Raw genomic sequence first — 23,166 nt, 5'->3', positions numbered from 1 at the left:
CTGCCCAGTGCCAACTCAGTTGCCTACCCTGCCCCTTAGCTATGCCATAGTGCCTTTTGGTTGGACTTCATGCCAGCGCTGAGTACAGATGGCTGAGAAATGGAGAAATTTGGGAAGAGAGACCAAGTCTTCCTCCTCAGAGGGGAAAGGGCCAGAGTAGGCGTTGAAAGGGGGAAATATACAACCAACAACCATCTCCGCCTGTATTTGGCTTAAGGAAAAGTGAGCTATGGAACTCCTTGCCACAAGGGAAACGCTGCACCAAAGAATTTAGCAATTTCCAAAGATGAATTAGGTTATCAGTAGAAAATAATGTAATGGCTGCCTGATTGTGCCAAACTGCCTCCATCTGGTGAAAGTTCTGTTCCTGCGTGACCAGTGGGCATCAGAAATGGTCAGCCACTTTTCGGCTGCTTGCAATATCTATTTATCTGCCTTATAGGATTATTATAAATATTACTGAAATAATGTCAGTGGAGCACTTTGAACTATATGAAAGCGGAATTATTACCAATTTTCAGCGGGAAAGTGGTGGAGAGAACGCATCCCAGAATATGCTGACCTTTCCTCTGCTCTTCCGGTGTGCCAGGACTGATCCCTGTTACTGAAAAACTTTTCAGGACTCGACTCCTGCTTTTTATACCCTACAGAAGGGAATTTCTGAAATGGGAAGGAGGGAGGAGCTACCATTCCTTCCCGCTCCAGCTGGAATTGATTTATGTCGTTCAACCACGTAGATGCGTAAAAGCGCACAATGCAGTCGGGGAAGGAATTGCTGCTGCCGGTTTTAAGTTGTTTAGAGACACACGGGGCCCTGAGAGAGAATTTACCAACATGAAACTAATCCTCTCCTGGCGCTCAGGAGAAATTACGGTTTTTGTTTGTCTAAAAACAAGCCCTCGCGAGCTGCTGCTGCTGCTGCTGCTGACAAAAAGAAGCGCGCTTTCTCAGCCAAGAGCGCCTCGACGCCCGGGAAAAGCGCAAGGAACCAAAGGGCCCGTCTGCGCCTCTGGTCTGCCTTTTCCCGCCTTCCGCGGGGTGGGAAGGGCCGCCATCTTCGCGGGGCCGGCTGCTCGGCTTCCAGTCATAATAATAACGCCAGGGGCTTGTCGGCGCGGTGCCGAGCTACGCCCTCGCCCTTCCCCGGCGGGGCACCTCCTGAGCCACCCGCCACAGAACAGCAGCACTCACAGGTCCCCGCGTTCGCCGCCTCCGCTGCCGCCGTCGCCTTCGGGCTGCTGCTTTCTTCTTTGGGACTCCGGTTCAGAAAGCCCATAAAGTCAGTCAGGCCTTTCACTGCGCGGTTCCAGTTTTCCTCCATGGCGCTGGGCGAGTGTGTGTCGCTTTCTAGGGGCGACTCCCTGTCCACAAGCATCAGCTGTGTGTGCTTTTCTCCGTCAACTAGATAAGAAATATGGGCTGCCGTCAGTCCTAGGAGCTGGCAAACAAAGGAGGACCTGAGAAGTAGGTGACGAGGGTGACTAAGCTGGTCAGGTTCGTAGAAAGTTTGTTCCTGCCCTTACATTGCCTGCCTGCAGCCAGTTGTCGTGGTCGGAGGACGGGCAGACTTTGAAGTGAGACACGAGTGTTGCCAACTGAAACAATACTGTAAAGTGGCAAGATTCATACACCTAGATGCTAATGAGAGGTAGGCGCATCCACTGAAATCCAAAGGCAGGAGGAATCAGTTCTGGTCGGACAAAGAGTCCTGAGAGATGTAATTAGAAACATTTATTTTTTTGCTCAGGACCACCAAAGGCGCGCTGCTTGTTTTGCATTGGGAAATGTGGCATATATAATATTGTTAGGAATTTGGGGTGGGGGGTGGGGGCGGGGCGCAGACTCCACATTCTAAGTTTAGTAAAAGGTAGAATTTAGCTAGTATTTGTCAGGGCAGTGAAAAATACAGGCTGGGCCAGTTCTCCTGTTCAGAAGATCACTGATAGTGATGGCATTAAGAACACAAAAAGAGCCAAGTAAGAACAATTGACCATGGAGGTGCTGACTTTCTCTGCCCACAAGAAGTGGACAAAAACAAAAGAATCGAGGTGGGGAGGTTGCTAGGGTTAACGGGGTGTGATGTCAACAAAGAAAAAAGGTGTCCTTTTAAAACAGGTTTTGAAGCAGGGTTGTGGGAGGAGGTGGGAGGGGCCAGATCTCCACAGGCTCTTGACTGGAGGAGACAGCATGCAGAGACTTGGGAAGCGGGCTGGCTGCTGCTTTGGAGCCAAGCTTGCTGAAACAATGAGAGAAGTCATCAGAGGCACTCTTGGGGTGTAATGTTCTGCACTCCTTCCATCAAAACTCAGGTTGTAAACATGTAAACTATACTGTACTTCATAAATACACGACAGTCTCCACCCTGTCTCATTTCCAAGGAACACAAACCCTGCTTAAGTGCCAAAACCCCTGCAATCTCACTACTGCTCAGCAGAGATTAGGGTGGCCTGTTTACCAAGCTAGATCTGCAGAAAAAGTTCCTTGTAGTTCCTGACATTACATTGCTAAAAAGGGGGTCACATGTTGGACTTAAACACTCCAGTAATCCAGCAAGGTGTTTTGTAACTGTGTTCTTGAGTATATATGTATTTTTGACAAGGAGAAGAGTCCTAAACACACTTCCTAGGAAACACACAGGGTTGGACACAGTGAAACTTAACTTATGTTCTAAGTAAAAAATGCATCGGATTGCACTGCAAGTGATGAAGAGCAATTTTCTATTGTACTCTGTGTTGTGTTTTTTACAAGCCAGTGTGGTTGGAGTGTTGGACTAGGCCCTGGGAGACCAGGGTTTGAATCCCCACTCCACCATGAAACTCACTGGGTGACCTTGGGACAGTCACTGCCTCTCAGCCTGACCTACCTCAAAGGGTTATTGTGAGGATACATTGGAGAATTGGAGAACCATGTACACCACTGTGAACCCCCTGCCATATGGGAAATATCAGATCTTGGATTAAAACTTCATTTATCTTCTGTGTGGAGTCATGTGGTTCAAATGATCAGCCCTATGTATTCTAAGACAGTGCAAGAGTAAAAAAGTCATCCTAGCACTGGCCTGAGTTGAGTTGTCAAGCCAGGCACTAGGGCTGGGGTGAGGAACCCTAGGCCTGAGGGTCAAATGTGACCTTCCAGACCTCTCTATCTACTCCTTGACATCGTCCCTAGGTCACAACACCTCCCCACCCACATCTATCACTGGCCTTACTTCACACCCTCCTGGAGTGTTTTTCCTGGCTGGAATTGTATCCTTGAACTCCTTGTAACATGTCGCTGAAGCTCAGTTAGTTAGAGCATGGTGAGGACAACGCCAAGGTTGCAGGTTCGATCCCCATATGGGACAGCTGCACATTCCTGCATTGCAGGGGGTTGGACTAGATGATCCTCAGGATCCCTTTCAGCTCTACAATTATATGATTCTATGATGATTCTTGTTTGCCTGGATGGAGAATAGAGGTGCATGTGTATAAACAAGGCTACTGTACCAAGGTAAAATTTACATTTGTTGCCCCACCCACCTTTGCCTTTGGCCCCGCCTGCCACTATCGTGTGCTTGCCTTAAAGAGAATGTCACTCTCAATATAAAAAGGTCTTGCACTAACCTGTGTTGATCCCGACTCTGTAATTAAGCAATAGAATGCCATTTCCCCATCATTTTTTATGGTGGGACAGTAAACTATATCCCCGCCCCCCAGATTGTTTGGAAGGGGAAGGCAGAGCTTTTTCCAACTATCAAATAATGGATGGCAATTTCACCGCAGTTTGCATCAAAATGACCAAATCTATTCCACAGGACTGAGCTCTTAAGATTAAGGCACAGGTTGGCTATGTAGAACTGGAGAAGCTGAGACCAGTATTTACTGCTAAAGCAGAGAAGTTAAAAGTGTAGTTCTAATAATGAACATACATTTTACAAAGCCACTTTATTTTGCATTACAGTGAGAGTAGCAACTTTATGATAAACTTGATAGAAGTCTGACCAAATTGTTTTGGAAAATATATTCTATATTAGATTTATTTTGGAAGATATATTACATTGTTAATATACTATGTATAAAATTATTTTAAAACATTTGATAATTTATATAAACACAAACATATATACCATTTATAATGTTTGGAAAATGTAAACAAATGAAATTAACATTTCTCTTCATAATCTTTAATATTTGATTGGTAAAATTCCTTCACTTAAGAGCTAAATATAATTTATCATATCTTTATGAGATCAGTTATTGGAGAATTAGACACACAGGCTGGATTTATTTGATTATACAACTTCCTACCCTGTTTTTATTACAGTGAATCTGTTACACTGCTCTAGTCTTACTGAATTAGTCTAGTTGACTTCACTAAGTGCATTGCCTTCTTAATCATTAATTCGGGAAGGCAGAGCCTTTTGGACAATTGCGCTGAAAACAGTTTCTACAAAGGCACAGAACAGAAAATGTTCCATCAGTACAATTTAGGTCTGTCCAAGGGCTCTTGGATATTGATAACCATAAACAAGTTTAAAAAATCTTTTTCTTCTCATTCAAATGAGGCATAGTAGTTGCCCCATATCCAAGGTACAGAGTTAGTATTAAGATAATTTAGTCTAGTCTAAATGGTACATGAAGTACTGACTGCCTACGGGGAGAGAGCAGATCTCCTGTTTAAATTAACAGGAGTTAGGATTTTGGTGTGTGTAGTTGATACTTCAAGTGTTTGAATGTAGGGTGCTAAATATACTACAACTTCATCACTGCCTGCAATAAACTTTTTGTATAGCTCAATCCTTCATTTTTTCTTTTCTATCAAAGAGCTATGAAAATGACTTTTAAAGAAGTCAGAATATGAAGTGTTATTGTAAGGCAAATAGTTGATAATAAAATAGTGATCTGAATAGTGTAAAAGTTTCTATAATTTTTTTTACACAAATTTAAGCCTGCATAATCCTGAGCAATGTACTTCATATGTAAAGTATTGTATTTTAACAGTGATGAAAATTTCCTTAAAATAAATAGTATTCATTTGAAAAAACTTTCTATAGTACACTTAGAATTATTTGACTTGGCTTTTTTAGATGTCGACTGGGGAACCAGTGTTCCAGACCTGAAATGAAAGAAAAACACATACCATTAAATTAATTAAAGTCTCGCCATGCTCCTGCTTTAAACCTCTGAGTTCAGGAGTTTAAAGGGAGAGAGTGGGGAGACTTGCAAAGTTGTGCAAGAGTTTTTGACAACCCACCAGTCAAGCATGTGACACCATAGAGATGTAATGCGATTGGCAGGTGAACATCTCAGCTCACCTGTTAAATTTGGTCTGTGAAGCCAAACCTGATAAGGATTTGGTCAGTGGCATCAAAAAGGGTCCCCACCCCTGTTCTAAATACTTTAAGAAATGTTTACACAGAGCTTACCGTTTTTTTCCTACTGTGGAATTTGTACTATTCTGTCCTCTGTCCAAGATTCCTGAAGAAAAATGAGAAACATTCACAATGTTTTAATTGAAAACAATAATAGATTCTGCAGGAGGTTTGTATGATAAGTGGGAACCCGGGGTTTGGGGAGGGGAACTACTTTACTAGGTAGTCTTAAGGGTTATTCATAATGAATGGGAAGGAAGGTTCCCATTCTAGGTGGTCCTCACCCAAGGTAGGATTGATGTATCATATAACTTCCAGGGGACATGGGCAAATCAATAACCTGGCATAATTTATTTTATATCTTTATATATCCTAAGTTCATCAGAGTTCATGAAGTAGCTTTTTTTTTTCTGAAGAAAAATAAGCCTGTTTCTTCATAAAACAGGACATGGCCAACTCCTTTGCAAACACCTATGTGAATTAGTTTGCTGCACCATATTTATGGTACTAATGTGTTCAAAAAATGAGTGATAAACAGAATACTCACCGAGGCTTTTTGACCCTTCTGTCAACTGCTTGATAATTCCTTTGTTCAAACAAACATCCACATGCCTGTTAAACAGAGCAAGGTCTGTTGTTTTTTGTTCTAAATTGCAGACTGGGCAAACTAAAACCTTGTTTTCAGTAGCATCAAGAAAACATGGCAACTTAATTTCCGAAGAACTGGGTTCTTCAAAATATTCTTCTTTTTCCACAGATAAGACATTAGAGGAAAAATCCTGTTTTGCACATGTATCAAATCCAAAGTTACTAGAAAGGCTACACTCACTCTCCCTACTGTGTTCATCATCTTGCAACTTAGGAAAAATGTCTGTGCTTCTGTTTGTAGCATTATCAACTATATCTGCTGACTGTACTTCAGTCTGTGGCTTACTTGTTTTATCTTTCTGACATTCTTTCTTTTTCATGTTTACAGACAACTCATTTGAATTCTCCCATGATTTGCTGTTATCTGTAATATCTTCTTCCAAGGTTCCACTAAGGCACCTGTCAATATGCCTGTTAAATGCCTCTAACGTGCTATCTTGATGTTCTTCAAAGCAAACAGGACAAATGAAGATCTGATGTTCACCATTATTCTCTGCTGGTTCAACTGACTTCATTGATGACTTCATATCTTGTAGGTTCTGCTTGTTTGGAGACATGTTTAAAGAAGCTGCTTGATTAGTTTGCTGTCTTGTAGCTCGCTTTTTACTGAAAAAACTCTCCTTCTCAGAAGCATTTGGAAAAATTTCCTCTTCCGATTTCCTAGGAAAGAGCCTGGTAGTACTGATATGTTTTCCAGGCTCTAGGAAATTAACAATGCTCTTTTGTTGATATTTCTTTTCTTCTTCATTTAGAAAACCTGATACCCGTATACCTGAATATGATAAATATGCAGCATATAGTTTAATGGCAACAGAGTTTAAAATCTCATCAAAATGAATAGAACTTAAGTACAGTGGTACCTTGGTTTACAAACTTAATCTGTTCCGGAAGTCCGTTCTTAAACCAAAGCGTTCTTAAACCAAGGCGTGCTTTCCCATAGCAGCGGAGGACTCAATTTACAAATGGAGCACACTCAACAGGAAACGGAGCATGTTCTGCTTCCAAGGCAAAGTTCACAAACCAAAATACCTACTTCCAGGTTTGCAGCGTTCTTAATCCAAGTTGTTAATAACCTAAGCTGTTCTTAAACCAAGGTACCACTGTATATGCAATTTGGACCAGAATTACAGTCTTGATCCGCTATATAAATTGGAAAAAAACTATTGCAAATAGATCATTTTAATAACCCTCACCATGAAAGCCTAAAATCTACATGCTATTCAAAATCATAATTTTAGAGTTTTTGAAACATTGCTGCACTTCAACATATATGATGCCAAAGGAATATTTCTTATCAAGTAAGAAGGTTCTCTTGGGATCTTTGATTTTTAAATATTAATCAATATTTATGAACAAAAGATTAAAAGTCAAAGTGTTCCTGGTGCCCACAATTAGGAAAGTCTTATGCAGCAAAAATTAATAGAGTCTGGTAAGTTAGCATGCCTTATTTGGAAATCTAGTGTTTGCATTTATGTGTTATTGGGAAATTTTGGCAAGTGACAGCAGAACAAGTTACATGGTAAAAGGAAGAAGAAAAGTATTATAACAAAGGCCATGAACAATAGACATGAACCTATACAATTTCCTCATCTCTTGAATTTTGTAGCCTTTTTCTGACACTGCCTGAAGGTTTTCAGTGGCATCTCCTTAAACATGATGGTATACTTTCTATTTTTTTTAAGTGAAAGCTGAGGTTCAGGGAAATCAAATTCTGCATAAAAATCCCCTTGCATACATTGGTTGATTCAATTCATACCCATTGTAGCACCACACTTCTCCCTTTTAGAAAACCAAGTAAATCTGTTGCCAATGTTGTTTGAAAGGAAGATGATGTATATTTAAAGAAAATATACAATGTTATATATTTTAAGAAAACGTTCTAACAATTCATTTTACTACAATATTGATACTTGATGTTTTCCAACAACAACATTAAGAAGAGAGGTGCAGCACAGCCTTTTCAATCCAATACCTGTGTTGCACATAGAATTCTAACCATCAGTAAAAAAATTAAAGTGATACTTACCCATCAGTCGCAGACGCAAAGGTTGTGGGGCCACAGCCTCCGTTTCTGACTGAAGCAAGTCTTTAGCAACAGCAAATATTTCTTCTTCAGTAGAAACTGCCGACATTACTGTAGTAGCTCTTGTTTTTACTTCAAAGTTTACATTCTTCAACTTTAAAGTTACAGTTCTAGCCTATTAAAACCAACAAGATTTTAGGACTTCTTTCTGAAATGGACATACCCTGAAATTATAGATCTAGCTTAACAATAAGGCAATCTAAGCCGTTGCAGTGAACTTTTCACAATTATATATAATTAACTTTTCACAGACATTTCATGATCTTTTTCATCTTATTTGGGGCTGCCAAGCAACTGATCATTCAACTGTCTTAATTTTGTTCAATCATAGAAATAAAAAGAACTATCTGCATTCCTCTATTTGCCACATTCTAATATGACCAAGGAATAGAAGCTAGGGAAGGGCTGTACAAACAGAAGTAGGCTCGATTCCTAGTGGGCTCAAGTAGGGTTTTCATTCCTTTAAGCATATAGTACCACTACGACAATTCACTTTTACTAGACGCCTCTGAATGTTTCTCCTTGTGGTGCCATAAATGTCAAGATTAGGCAGGGTAACTGAAGTTCATACAGTATACCAGTCTCTTCAACGACAATGTTTGCCTTGGGCAGCATCTATTATGAATTAGATGAGGAGGAATAATGGTATACCCTTCAAATGTTTGAACATTATATGCTTGGCCAGAGCAAAACCACAGGCAATCCATTACTGTTCCTTCTTCTGCTAATTAACAGCTTTTACTATAATATCTGTTCTATGCAAAATTACTTGGTGAATTGATTTTAAGAGACACAAGATTACTTTAGGCTAAACAAATTCTTGCATAAATAATTCATATTACCAGAAAAAGCTAAAACAAAAATACATCCCGTGTAAATACTGTAACAAGGGATGCAGAAGATCTGAGTGCTGACATTTTATAGAAATTTACCCACTTTAAGTCCTTCCTTTTTCAAATCCTGAGCAAGGTCACTGCAAAGTTCTTGACATAAGCTGTATTGTTCTGCAGCACTTATTTCATTAAATGTCCTGTGTGCCAAAAGAAAAGTAATCATAATCATAATCATAGCAATGACTAGTAATAGTCTATCCTCAAATAGCATAGAGAAACTTGGCCTTTTTTTACTGATCCATGTAATAAAAATATTAAGGTTTAAGCTAAGCTGCAGAAAATTGCACAAACAAACATATAAACACCTACTGAATAATAAAGGCTTAAGAACGAATGGAGTGTCAGAAATGATGTTGGGTTGGATCCTGACTAAGGGTTGCATCTGGGACTGCCATACTGCTCATGCAACAGACTTCTGTTTTTTGCAGTGGAACTTCCCCACTTTTTCTCCCCTGCACCCACAAAATCTGCTCCAAAGGGTTAGAGGACCCCCTGGAGCAGATGTTGGCACTGTGCAGGGAAAGGAGAGGAAGCGGCGTGCTGTTGTGTGAACAGAACATTGCTTCTGCAGCTCTGAAGACAACCCTAGGTTGCTCTCAGTCTCCTCTGAAATTAGTGGGAATCAAGTTAATAATGACTTAACAGTTTACAATGATTTCAGTGGGACCCAAGTACAACTCCATTGGCCTGGATCCAACCCATTAGGGTAATTTTCTCTTGATTTTTTTTTTAATCTTAGAGATTTTGCTCAATTATTCTCATAAGGCCTTATGAATCATGTTTTATAAATGCTTGAACAGCTTAAGGAAAACTAAACTTCTGAGAGTTTTTATTATTATTATTAAAATGTGATTCTAACATAATTGAGCATTTATCTATTGGAGACCTAGGCATTCTTCTGGAAGACTGTTCTTTCTACCAGATTAGAACTGCAAACCAAATGCTCGTTACTGTTTCAATAAAATAGAGGGAAAACAGCTCAATAAGTTTTCTTGGAACAGTAATGAGCATTTTATGTGGCATTACTAATCTTCAAAAGAAGATAGCTTTCAGTACAGTTCTCAGATTCCCTAATTGAAAAAGACTTGTTTATGCTAGAATCACATTTTTATCGCCAAATAAACCGAAAATTATTTTTCCTCAAGCAGAAGAAGCTCCACATTTTGTGTGGTAAGCATGTTAGTTCTATATACCCTAGTGGGTTTTTAATCCTGCTCTTCCTCCCAAAAGGAGCTTGGCATGGCAAACAACAAAACAGTGAAATCAATACAAAGGTTCTAAAAGCCAATTGAGCACATACCTTTCAGTGCTCATGCTTTTTCTTTCTCCATCCCTTTAAAAAGAAAAAAAGAAGTGTGAGTGTCCAGGTGTGTTTAACATTTATATATAATGATTTATCACCATTATTACAAATACAAATATACAGAACCCCACATCGCCCCTCCCCCCCCAAATTCTAATCACTATAGCTGGATATGATCCAACAGGAATAAAAACATCTGTAATTTAAGTTTCACCAGTTTTGGTAAGTTGTCAGTTTCATAGTGCTCTTGAAAATGCACTTAGAAGAGCACAATAAAATTGAAAACATACGAAGACTCACCAACTAAGTTTCATTCATTGAAAGATGCTGGGCAGAATTCAACACTGTGTAAGCAGAAATCACCATCCTCTCCCCTACTCTGCAGCCCCTTGCACATACCCAATATTTGCTCCAGAGCATGGGTGGGCAAACTAAGGTCCAGTACAATCGTCTTCTAAATCTGGCCCGCAGATGGTCCGGGAATCGTTGTGTTTTTACATGAGTAGAATGTGCCTTTTTATTTAAAATGCACCTCTGGGTTATTTGTGGCGCATAGGAATTCATTCATTTCCCCCCCCCCCCAATATAGTCCGGCCCCCCACAAGGTCTGAGGGACAGTGGACCGGCCCCCTGCTGAAAAAGTTTGCTGACTCCTGTTCCAGAGGGTCCCCCAACCCTCTGGAGCAGATTTTGTGGCTGCAGGGGAGCAGGGAGGAGGAGAGGGAGAGTCCCACTGAACAAGTGGAAATCTGTTTTGCTTGTGCATGGACAGCATTGGACACAACCCACTATTTTAAAAAGATATAAATGTATGTTGCTATTTTACAGTTAAGGATCTTAAGCAGGGCTGTGAAAGACTTCAAGCTCAAGAATACTGTGGGAACGGATAGAGGAAACATATTATTGGCTTTGTTCCTTTTATGTAACAATGTTATAAGCTAAGAAAAGATTTAGAAAGCATCTAAAATGAACACAACCCATTCACATAAAGTACCTTTCTAAATGGGTGGAACCCAAACCAAGGGAGATTTCCAAGAAATTACGCCAAGATGTTTCAGAGAAGAGAAGAGAAATTAGTGCCCTCTGCTGGTAAAGTTCTGAACAAGTCACAATGTTCAGAGCTTTAAGCATTTTTTCTGTTACTTTTCCTATGCCAGGCACCTGGAAGAGAGTTAATGCACACTAATAAAACAATGAACTTCCAGGAAAACAATGAAACCATAGTTTACAAACATTTGCTCTGGAAGTGAGAATATTCATCAGTCATAATTATTTTCAGTGATTAAAGGTGGACAAGGTTCTGAGATTTGGAGCACTTAACATAAATTAGAAAAGGGCAACATGTGCTTAATTCACTAACTTAAAACGTAACATTAAAAAATTAATAATGAATAATTATATGGCCCTGTTGAGTTCTGTCCATGGGTGGCGAACCTATTACATTCTTCTGCATTGACATTTGGACAATCACCAATATTCAAACAATTAGAAGAGCGGCTACCAACCTTTTCGGATCCATTGGCACATTTTGCATTTTAAGAAGATAGTGTAGGTACCAGTCACAACATGGTTGCCATGGGGTGTGGCATAACATAAAACTAGCAAGCACACTCATTGTTGCTTCATGCCCCCCCCCCGAACAACCGCCTGCACACAGTAAGTTTGTTCTGATTACACAATATGGATTTCACACACACACACACACACACACTTTTGCTGCTAACAACATTCCCAAGTACCAGAAAAGATATACAAGGTGGCCACACCAAACTAACTTCCTCTCACACTGACACACAGACCACAAATACATACATCCGCCTGTCTCTCACACATACATGCAGACACCACTCTCCCTCCCTCCCTCCCTCTTACACTCACAGAGACACAGAGACAACACACACATACAGACTGAACATATATGAACATGGGCATAGCCGGGGGGGGTGCAGCTCCCCCCCCCAAATCAAGTAAATAAATAAAAATACTCAACTAAAAGTATAAAATTGTAGAAAGATTTTGATAGATCTTTCTGAGCACTTGTGGTTAAAAGAAATTAATTTTTAAAAACTGTTGTTGAGACATCTCATTCTGAATCTGCTAGACAGAGCCAGACAGAGGATGATGACAGGTGGGTGTCCTGCCCACCCCATATAACCCATATAAATCCTGGCTACGCCCATGTATATGCAGACCTCATCCCCTTTCTCTCTCACACACAGAGCACACATCACAAACTACCTCCTTAGTATCACACATGTACAGACTACAGATATACACACATGTTATTTACATACTTGCCTTCTCTCTCTCTCTCTCTCTCTCTCTCTCTCTCTCTCTCACACACACACACACACACACATTGAGGAATGCCCATCTACTCAGTGGACAGGACAATTTCTATCACTCCTACCCGCCACTTAAATTAAAAATTTTAAGCCACTCTGCAGGGATAAGCAACTGCCTGTTACCAGCTCCATGTGGCTGGTGGGAAAGAAACTGCTGATGAGGAATCCCCGCCATTCCTTTTCTCCCCTCACCCCTTGTTGAAAAACCCTCTGGGGGCTAAGCAACTGCCTGCTCCACTTGGCTGGTGAGATAACATTCCTTGAGCAAACAGGGTGATGCTCATTGCTCCTTCTCTCCTCACCCCAAGACTTTGCAGAGGGAATCTCTGTGGGGCTAAAGCAACTGCACACTGCAACCTTGATGTGGCTAGCAGGCAAAAAGTCACTGAGCAAATAGAGCAATCCCTGTTACTGCTCCCAAACTTTGAGGGGGAAAAAGCTCTCTGCCTGCTCCACAAATGGCCATTGTTTCTTCTGCCACCACTCCCTCCCTCCCTCCCACAATCAATAAAGCCACTCCACAGACTGAAACAAAGAGAAGCAATTTAATTTACAGACACCCCAGGTTGCTTCAGAGACCCTAAAAAGGCCTTCAAATATCCTGCATTGGTGACCCCTGAGCTAAACATGTGCATTCAGATAGTTAAGAAATTTTATGCTTTATAAAATGCATATATTCTACTGTGTTCCAACTCCAGCATAATTCCAAGAGCAATATTAATATCAGTGCTTCAATTGAAAGGAAAAAAAAGAGGTTTCAGGGCTACAGCTTTCTGGAAGCTGAATATTTTATAGAAGCCCTTGGTCTCTGTACCTTTATTGGGGCCAGCTTCTTCAGACTGAACATTAAGCAAAACAAATGAACAGACAGCTTGGGGGAGACATACACACAATGCTGTTGAGCTTAATGATAATAGCCCAAACTTCAGATTTTAGTAGACTATGCTAGTACAGTGGTACCTTGGTTCTCAAACACCTTGGTACTCAAACACCATGGTTCTCAAATGGCAAAAGCCCAGAAGTGTTCCGGTTTTCGAACATTTTTCAGAAGCCAAACGTCCGATGAGGCTGTCGGCTGTTGTTTCCGGGGCTCCTGTACCAATCAGAAGCTGCACCTTGGTTTTCGAACATTTCGGAAGTCAAACGGACTTCCGGAATGGATTTAGTTTGGCGCTTTTGTTTTTGCTATTTATTTTGCGTTTTTGTCGGTTAATTTGTTTTTGTGACTGTGTGGAACCCAGTTCAGCTACTGATTGATTGATTGATTGATTGATTATGTGACTGTGGAAATGGATAAAAGCCCCCCATCAAAACAATGACTATCATCAGTGCAGGTAAATAATAATAATAATAATAATAATAATAATAATAATAATTTTTATCATCTACAATACTGTCTTGTTTATTTTATAGTGCAGTACATTGATTATAGCTTTCATTTTATGGATCAATGGTCATGTTAGATAGTAAAATTAATGTTAAATTGCTGTTTTAGAGGTTGTTTTTAAAAGTCTGGAATGTATTAATCCATTTTGCATTACGTTCTTTGGGAAAGTGTGCCTTGGTTTCGGAGCACTTTGGTTTTGGAATGGACTTCCGGAACAGATTAAGTTTGAGAACCAAGGTACTACTGTGCATATATCTGATGACGGCTCCCAGCATGGTCATGCAAATTCTAGGGCCCACCAAAGCCCACTGACATCACTTTTTCTTTTTTTCAGGGATGTTATAGGGAAGATTATGATGGGTGGCTGCAGGCTCAGCCTGTGCTTTGCAGCACACTTCCATATAAAGAATAAGGAAAAGGGCCTTGCCCACTGCTGTTGGGGAGGGGGTAGGCACGAGGGAGTCCACAACTCAGTCTGCCTAGAGCCCTCTCAAATCTGTTAGCATACCCTCCTACATTTCAGATGAAAACAGATGCATTCCACATGCAAGGTTTATTTTGCAAGCTGCATCCCTCTGTTATGAGCACATTGCAGAAGGCTCTTAAATGCTTGCAGTGTTCATTTGCTCTGCACATTTTTATCCTCCACTGAAGACAAGAGGATGATTGTTACTTTGGTTACAGTTGTACTAGGAAAACATAATGGGTTGGAAACAGAGAAACACATTTGGAAGGAGGAGAGCAGGTGATTTTCCTGTCCTTCCTCTCAAGCAGTCCTCCAAAGCCTTGCAGCACATTCACTAAATATTTGTTCATCTCATTTTTCAGTGATTCCCCCAGGCCACTTGTGTTACAGCCCCTGAAAACAGCTTTTCAGGGGTGTTGGGACAGGGTGTTGGTGGCTGGAACAGAAAGAGGTGCAGAAAAAGACATGGGCATTTATTTCTCTGGAGCCAACCTAATACATTAGCAAAAGCACTGCACTGCATAATATTTTAGTATTCCATGTGTATGCTTTCTGTGCCCTTAAAAATATCTATTCCCAATTTTGGGGATTTAACTTCTAGAGACTTGGGGGAGGGAGCTAAAGAATGAAGAATGACAACACGAGTACCTCCCACTCACATTTTAACATTTTTGTATATGTGCCAAGTGCAGAAAAGGATCTGAGGTTACATCAAAACTACTGGGGCAAAAAACAACAATAATGCAGCTCTCTCTTTGTCAGCAGTTACTCTAAAACTAATCGGAACACAAAAGTCCTTTGTAAGGTAGAGAGCAAAGGCAAAGAAAAAGTGGTAATCTTTATATTAGCAAAATCAAAGTTTAATATAGCACATTGGGATAGAATAACCAGAAGCCAAACTAGATAGTATTACATGCTGGCAGAAAGCATATTTAATAAATTTCACCTATATGCAAAGTTATTTCACAGCTTGATCACTTTGTAACTTTTTGGCTGATCACATAAAAGGTATTATAACTAGCCATACCTGATTCTTGTTGTTTTGAGCTACCCCAAATGTTTGTCTTATTTCATATTTCTCAGATTTTTATAGCACTTCCTAGCAAAATACTCAATGCAGTTTTTGAAAAGTCTAAATTCATAAACAATAGAACCATCATGAAACAACAAAATAAAAATATTAACAGCTCTGTTTTTCTTGGTTCATGCTCTCAATAGAGAAAAGAATATAACATACAGATCAAATTATTAAATTAAAAAAGGGTCCTCAAAATCACAGGTCAACATCACAGCAAGTAAGATGAATCTTACTCTTTGGAAGATATAAGAGTATTAGTCACACTGTGATGTTACAGCATAGCATTTCAGTGTCCAAGTGTAAATTATTACTTAAATTTCAGACCCAGTATACTGTGTTCTTCATCTCCAGTGATGTTATGAGGACCAAGAGTTTCCCAAGGCATTTACTATATTGTTCACCAAATAGTAACAGAAAACACTACGGGTGTTCGTCACATTTTCCCAGCAGGATCTACACAGGCATCTTCAGTATATTCCTGATGTGTGAAGTCCTCAGCCAAAAAAGATCTAACAAGAAGCCATGGATGGCACACATGCCCCATAGAAACTGAGAAGTTTTGTGTGTTCACTCAAACTTTGGCCTAAACCTTCACTTGCTCAAGTCCAATACAACAAACGGAAAGGGATACAAAAATTAAATGTTATCAGTGTATTTTGGGAGCATCCATTCCCTACTCCCAGAAAGCATTCAATTTTACAACAAAATGCACACAGTTTTATATGGGAGTTCATACTTCATTAAAGTATAAAATAGTAAATGGTTAAATTTAGATGCAAAGAGGGTTTAAGACAGTAAACAAGTCTACCAGCAGTAATAAGGAACACTGAATAATAAATAAATCAGCTCACCTTTCTAATGGCTAAATCTTTGATGAAGTTCATCACAGCTTCTCTTTCTGGGGGGATTCTATATTGACCATTCGGTTTATTTTTATCACTGCACATTTTTGCTAACATAGTATTTGGAGCAATGCCTAAGCAAGCAAACAAACAACAAACGTCAAACAAATATGAAACGCCAACCTGCTACTTCTGCTCCTAATGCTTTTAGAAATAGTTATGATGAGGTTTGTGTAGTAAACAATATTCATTTTGTTTTCGGTTGAATTTGTTTTTAAATATATATGCAGATCCTAACAAGTTTGACTGTAACAGGTCCTATGGAATTAAATATGTATGCTGCCATTCATCCAAAGACTATTGAGCAGTTCACAACGTAAGAAAACATAACTGCAATTTTTTTCTGCTGTCATTGTAAAGTCTCTGGACTAAAACTTTCCTACCCACACCCAGCAACACACAAGAATGTGAAAGGAACAGGAAGAAGAACATTAATATATGGCTCCCAACCACCTTAATCTGGCCTTGAACAGTGTTAATAGGTTGTTGAAGTGTGTGTCAGAGGTGCAGCATATGCTACCACCACTCGGGGCAGGCGCACAGTGCATGCCCCTGAGAGACCAGGGTGGAGAGGGAGCCTGCTGTGGCTCACCTTGCAAAGTAGCGCAGAGGGTGCACTTGCATGTTGTAGCCCAGCCACGCGAGGACGGGGGGCAAAGCTGCCACCAATTCTCATCTTCTTCGCTCCTGGGTCCAGCCTGACCTGGGAATGGAGCTGCGGCTGGCTGACAGCGTTGGGTCATTATGCGAGGAAGCCGCCTCTACAACTCCCTCGCTATGATGCACAAACCTGTCATGGTTGTGCCTGGTCATGGCCCCTCAAAAAAATGTGCCCCGGGCCGTGGCCTCCCCAACCACTCCACTATACCACTTTGTATGCCATTACATAGTAAAGGTAAAGGTAAAGGGACCCCTGACCATTAGGTCCAGTCGTGGCTGACTCTGGGGTTGTGGCGCTCATCTCGCTTTATTGGCCGAGGGAGCCGGTGTACAGCTTCAAGGTCATGTGGCCAGCATGACTAAGCCGCTTCTGGCGAACCAGAGCAGCGCACGGAAACGCTGTTTACCTTCCTGCCGGAGAGGTACCTATTTATCTACTTGCACTTTGACGTCCTTTCAAACTTCTAGGTTGGCAGGAGCTGGGACCGAGCAACGGGAGCTCACCCCGTCGCGGGGATTCGAACCACTGACCTTCCGATCGGCAAGTCCTAGCCTCTGTGGTTTAACCCACAGCGCCACCCGCGTCCCTCCATTACAGAGTAGACCAAGTTTAATATCAAGGCTTTTATGTTGTTGGTTAAAGCTTGAAGAGTTCAGAACTTTCATTTATTGAGGTTGAGCACATGACTCTGATACAGCAGTTTTAGCAAGTTATTATGTTTAGGTCAGTTAATTTTTTCTGTAAAAAGAACCTGTGCATTTCTTCACATAACAAGGATCTTGTGAATCTACTTTTAAACTCTTGAGATGTACTGGAGAAGTATTACAGAACTTTAAAATATTTCTAATAATATAAATATAAATTTGTTTACCAGCACTGGCAGTAAGTCTTGTTTTTTGTTCAATCCTAAAGCGAATTTCCTCCACCACTTCCTCAGCTGATGCTCCAAAGACAACTGGCTTTATCTGAGTTGTTGACTGTTGGTGTTGATGTTCTAGGTGCAGGAGAGAAGGGTGAACAATCTGCTTATACATCAGAGTATCAACATCAAACAAGACTGGTGAACAGTCATGTGTATCTTCACTCAAATTTGATTAATCACGTGTTGCTATATTCTGCTTGCCTCAGAATAAAAAGGGTCAGAAGCTATCAGAATTCTATAAGGAAAACTAATCTCATTTGCTAGTTCCCTTACACAAAAAGTAAATGCCACCTTCCTTTTCCCTCCATTTTCCAAGCTCTTGTAAATATTTTTTACAAACAGGACAAAAAATTCTCATTGTTATTACTGTACTGCTAATTACCCCAAGGCTGGAAAAACCAAGTCCTGCTACTGCCCAAACAAAGGAGTACTGTATGTTTACTGCATTTAAATGAGCAACATAAAAAATTGCATGGATTAAAACTGTGTACATTTACATAGATAATACTTCTTTAGATTTAAAAAAAAAACAAACCCTTTCAGCATTTACTTCTTATATGGTATTAGTCACTTTCAGTTCAGGTTCACAATGGGATTCACTCTAAGCCCACATATCAAAAAGCATCATCATGCATCTGTATGGTGCTTTCTCTAGGAAATCCATGCTCACAGTGGCTCACAAAAACACTGGAATGGTTTACATAATAACATGCTTCTCAACTGTTTTGACCAGTTTACCTGTTGTAAAAAAACTTTGCAAAGAATTGATTTGAGTCCCTGCTCATCAGTTATAACTGAAGCTGTTGGGCAACATGATACACTGTATACAGTTGGAGTGTCACCCTGGTAATTATTAAACACTTGGTTGATGCTCATCAGCTGCTTAGCATAAGCAAGAATGCAGTGAGGAAATAACCTATTCTGAATGAATTATGCCACCAACTGAAATGAAATAGGGAATCTTGCGCAGAATAGCAGTCTGGAATTCCAGACTGTGACATCATGATCCATAGCTTACTACTTGTCTCAACTTTGATAAGAAGTTCATAGGGCAATGTGGGGCCTGACAGCTGCAGCACTGTGAAGAGAAGCATGTGAGCAACTTGCTCCAATGAAATCTAGGACTGGACTGAAGCTTTGTATTCCTCCAGTGCCAGGTTTACCTCTCCCAGACTCTGCTCCTTCGTTGAGGAATGTAATATCTTGAAGGAGAAGACCTTTGGTCCATAGCCTAATATTTCCCATTCTCTCAGCCAATTCCCTACAGGTTCAATGACTGTGTTGACAGGTCAAAATGGGGATGTGCAAAGTCCCTAGTGTGGAGATGGATGTTTCCTAAGGAACAAAAGCTTCAAGGGTACAGACTCTGGAAATTCCAGTTCAAAGGGCTGTGACTCAAAGTATCACAGTCCAATACTCCCAGGTCTGGTCATGGTGCTGGGGTCTGTATCAGTTTCCAGCATCTCCTCCTCCTGCTGCTGCTGGTCTTATTAATCTGGCCAGGCCTTCCACATCTGAACAGAAGTCAGAGCCTAGGCAGCTGCTCTGGATGGGGGTTGTGACATTTGCTTCTATGCAGTGTTCACTTGGGTGCCAACACTGTTTTGAAAAAGTGATACCCTGAAAATTAGCACCATGAGACTTGTCGGCAAACTATTGCTCTTTTAACGATGGCTGCAACTCCCCACTTCTGAAAACATTAATTCCACTAAGTTTAATTACAATTGCAATATTAAAAACTTCACTAGTGATTTCCTAAAGTGTTTCAACTAAATTGCTTTGAGATTAGCATTACATGCAAGCAGCTAATAATTACAACTAATATTTAGCCACATGATTTCCTGACTTAGCAAGTCATAATATATAAAAGCAAGGTAAAATGTTCTTTTGGTCTGGCAGTTCCAGATAATTGCTTACCATTTAGAGCAGAGTTGTATGTTTTGATGAAATGCTGCCTTTTGTCTTCAGGCCAGTTCTTTCTTTCTTCTAAGTACTCTGTTATGTTCAAGTAGGCTTCATCAAGCCCCATGGGCATAAAGTGGGAATCATATTCAGCAAGTATTTCCCTAACCTTGGTAAATATAATTTAAAAAAAATGTAAAGTTGTGCTGCTATAGCAAAAAACAAATTTTTAAAAAATCATTTGAAGTACCATGCATTCAGTCAATACCAACACTGTATCATTCATTCTTTTAAAATTCCATTATGATTGATCAATACTAGAAGAATTTTAAATCATAAATAATTTATTGACTTTCCAAATTTGTACTGCATATGGTTCACAGTTAGAGCAACCTCGCTAGAAATAAATGTAAAGTTATTTACTCAGATGTGTGAATGTAATTATTTTACTGTGTGTGAACCTCTTTTTAAGATGAGATTTATATACCAAAGATAAAGTGACAGATACTGGTTGATCTTTGCTACTTGCAAAATCAAAACAATTTTTCTTCAAATTTAAAGGAAGAAAATGGTTTCCTCACATTTAAAGAGAGAATAGGGGTATGTTAAGTAAGCATCCATTTCTTCTCAGATTTTATATAGGTTGACAGAAAAGAATGCTAATCTCAAATGAGAATGCTATTCAATACAACATTATTAGGAGGTGCTAATTGAGGAAATAAATTTTCTTATCTTAAGGCTAGGTCTGTTAGAAGGAATTCATCCAATCATGAAGAGGGAAGAAGTACCTTTCCTCCTCCTTCCCACCAAACTATAAGGTAAAGGGTAGGTAAAGGACCCCTGGATGGTTAACTCCAGTCAACGGAGACCATGAGGTGTGGCGCTCATCTCACTTCAGGTCAAGGGAGCTGGTGTTTGTCCACAGACAGCTTTCCAGGTCATGTGGCCAGCATGACAAAACTGCTTCTTGTGCAATGGGACACAATGATGAGTGACAGCACAGAAACGCCATTTATCTTCCCGCCACAGCAGTACCTATTTATCTACTTGCACTGGTATGCTTTCGACCTTCAATGATAGAAGCTGGGACGGAGCAACGGGAGCTCACTACCATCATGTGGATTTGAACCTCTGGCCTTCCGATTGGCAAGCCCAAGAGGCTCAGTAGTTTAGATCACAGCAACACCCACATGTGCCCCACCAAACTATAAAGGCATTTTTAACACTTTACTTTTTCAGAACAAACTTAATAAATTAAAACATGAAGCTTAACAATCACCATTTGCAGTTCAAGGAATATGTGTAACAAAATAAAATCAGCAAGGCTGATATCCTAACCATGTCTACTCAGAAGCAAGTCCCACTGAATTGAATGGGGCTTATTCCTGGGTAAGTGGGGTTAGGATTGCACTCTAAATCTATGTGCATTCTGCTGTGGGAAGAAATTACGTACCTCTTTACTTACTTCTTCATATTTCTTAAAGTTTAATGGCACTATAGTAAGATGTGGGCAGAGTTTCTTGGCAATAAACCCAGGCATGGCTGCACGTACCCCAAATCTTCTGGCATGATAATTTGAAGTGGACTTAAAAAGACAAGACATACGTTAAAATCATGCACTGTAGCCACTTTAAATGGCTTGTACATTGCGGTCAAATACAGTAACTAATTAGGTATGCTGGGTGGAATCTACACATATATTTTTAAAAAGCTGTGAAAATATATTTTTTAAAAATGTTTTGAAAAATTCATTGATTTTTTCATAGCTCACTTTCACCATCTAGTGTGACATTAATATACTGCACTTTACCACACATTTAAAACGTCTTATTTGCAGCTGTATAGCTGAGTCCCTGGGCAAATGTAGAATCACCAAAATCAGTGCAAAAGAAAAAAGATGGCCAGTTGCAGCTGACCTGGAGATCTAACTAAGCATTTTTAGAAATATTCTGTTAGTATCTTAGGATCTGGCCTAGGTAAGTTCAACTCCATAAATGCAACAGTTTCAACCAGTAGTTCAATATAAGCTCAAAGGAGGCGAGTTTACCTACAGATACCAATATATTGAGTCAGTATGGGAAACCTCATTCCTGAGTGCCAAATGTGGTCCTCCATGCCGCTCTGTTTGGCTCTCAGACTACTCCCCAGCCACATTCCTCACAGAATCTATTTTGCACCTTTAGTATTTTGGTCTGGATAAAATGTGCCCTTGAACATGCCTCTTGCTTGTTCAGCTGGAGGACCAACAGGGGCATGTGGCTTTGTATAGAAACTAGCCCACCATATAAAGGTAAAAGTGACATTTGTTGCTTTGCCCACTTTTGCTGCTGGCCCCACCCACAAATGTCTTGTGGCCTTTGGAAGGTTACCCAGAAAGATTTGTAGTACTCAGGCTGAAAAAGGGTTCCCCTGATGCAGTTAGACTGTTTGACTATGGCTATATACACACTCTTGTTTATTATGCATTCAGCGTACTCCTACCACCGGTTTGCCAAAATCTGCCAAAATCCACACCTATCCTGTATCTGTCTTTTCGTTCCTTAGGAAACACTGTGTTTGGATGTGTTTTCCCCCCAAACTAGCTGCAGTCCAAATTGAGAAAAAGAGTGACTTACCTAGCTATGTTTTAAGCCAGTATTATGTACAATGCCAGGTTCAAATCCCCACCCGCCATGAATCTCACTGGGTGTCCTTAGGCCAGTCACTATCTCTTGCCTAACTTACTCTACTGGGTTTTCATGAAAATAAATGGTGGTGAGAGAACCATGCATGATGCCTTAAACTTACTGAGGGAAAATGTGAGATTAAAATGTAATAAACAAACAAACATAGTTTTCTGAACTAACTCTATAGCTTGAATATCTCTTTACCACAAGTTTAGAAACAAGTTACTTGGAAATATCGGGCGGTGTGGGGAGAGAATTGTAGCAAATGTTATATTCCACCTTACCAGCATACTCATTGACCCCACTGCTATGGGCTTGTCCCTCAATTCAGGATTGTCTCTCAGTTCAACAGCTGCATAAAAGGCATCCATATCAATGTGTACAATGGTACAGCTAAGATCACGGCTCTGATCTAACTTCATTGCAAGCTTATCCATCTGCACATAAGTAAATATATACCATTAGATAGAATTAGATAAATTTTCTTGTGGCATACAATGATTCTTACCAATATAACACTCTAAAGGAAAGTAATATAATATACAGAGACAAATGGAAAA

The 23,166-nt window shown here is 40.2% G+C and overlaps 2 protein-coding genes across 5 annotated transcripts in view; both read right to left on the bottom strand.

The window, feature by feature from the left end:
• The window catches only part of ANKDD1B (ankyrin repeat and death domain containing 1B), a 34,538-nt gene extending 32,525 nt beyond the window's left edge, over positions 1-2,013 (bottom strand). The window contains exon 1 of one of the 2 annotated variants that reach the window (XM_079995588.1): positions 1,192-2,013. In XM_079995588.1, the coding sequence (XP_079851714.1) occupies positions 1,192-1,375 (184 nt within the window). In that variant the 5' untranslated portion in view covers positions 1,376-2,013. Of the gene's footprint in view, positions 1-511; positions 684-1,191 lie in introns of those variants that run through there. The other variant, XM_079995589.1, reaches the window with a different exon arrangement.
• A 1,895-nt stretch (positions 2,014-3,908) lies between these two features.
• The window catches only part of POLK (DNA polymerase kappa), a 31,642-nt gene continuing 12,384 nt past the window's right edge, over positions 3,909-23,166 (bottom strand). For 2 of the 3 annotated variants that reach the window (XM_079995443.1, XM_079995444.1), the window contains exons 4-15: positions 22,891-23,043; positions 21,394-21,525; positions 19,956-20,109; positions 17,988-18,110; positions 16,405-16,529; positions 11,272-11,438; positions 10,275-10,307; positions 9,018-9,111; positions 8,025-8,196; positions 5,898-6,770; positions 5,405-5,456; positions 3,909-5,094 (exon numbers count right to left, since the gene is read on the bottom strand). In XM_079995443.1, coding sequence (XP_079851569.1) covers positions 5,010-5,094; positions 5,405-5,456; positions 5,898-6,770; positions 8,025-8,196; positions 9,018-9,111; positions 10,275-10,307; positions 11,272-11,438; positions 16,405-16,529; positions 17,988-18,110; positions 19,956-20,109; positions 21,394-21,525; positions 22,891-23,043 — 2,163 coding nt within the window. In that variant the 3' untranslated portion in view covers positions 3,909-5,009. The remainder of the gene's footprint in view (positions 5,095-5,404; positions 5,457-5,897; positions 6,771-8,024; positions 8,197-9,017; positions 9,112-10,274; positions 10,308-11,271; positions 11,439-16,404; positions 16,530-17,987; positions 18,111-19,955; positions 20,110-21,393; positions 21,526-22,890; positions 23,044-23,166) is intronic. The other variant, XM_079995445.1, reaches the window with a different exon arrangement.

Source organism: Podarcis cretensis (genome assembly GCF_951804945.1).
Source record: "Podarcis cretensis genome assembly, chromosome: 11".
NCBI classification, from domain to species: domain Eukaryota; kingdom Metazoa; phylum Chordata; class Lepidosauria; order Squamata; family Lacertidae; genus Podarcis; species Podarcis cretensis.
This window is presented reverse-complemented; position numbering and strand designations above follow the sequence as displayed.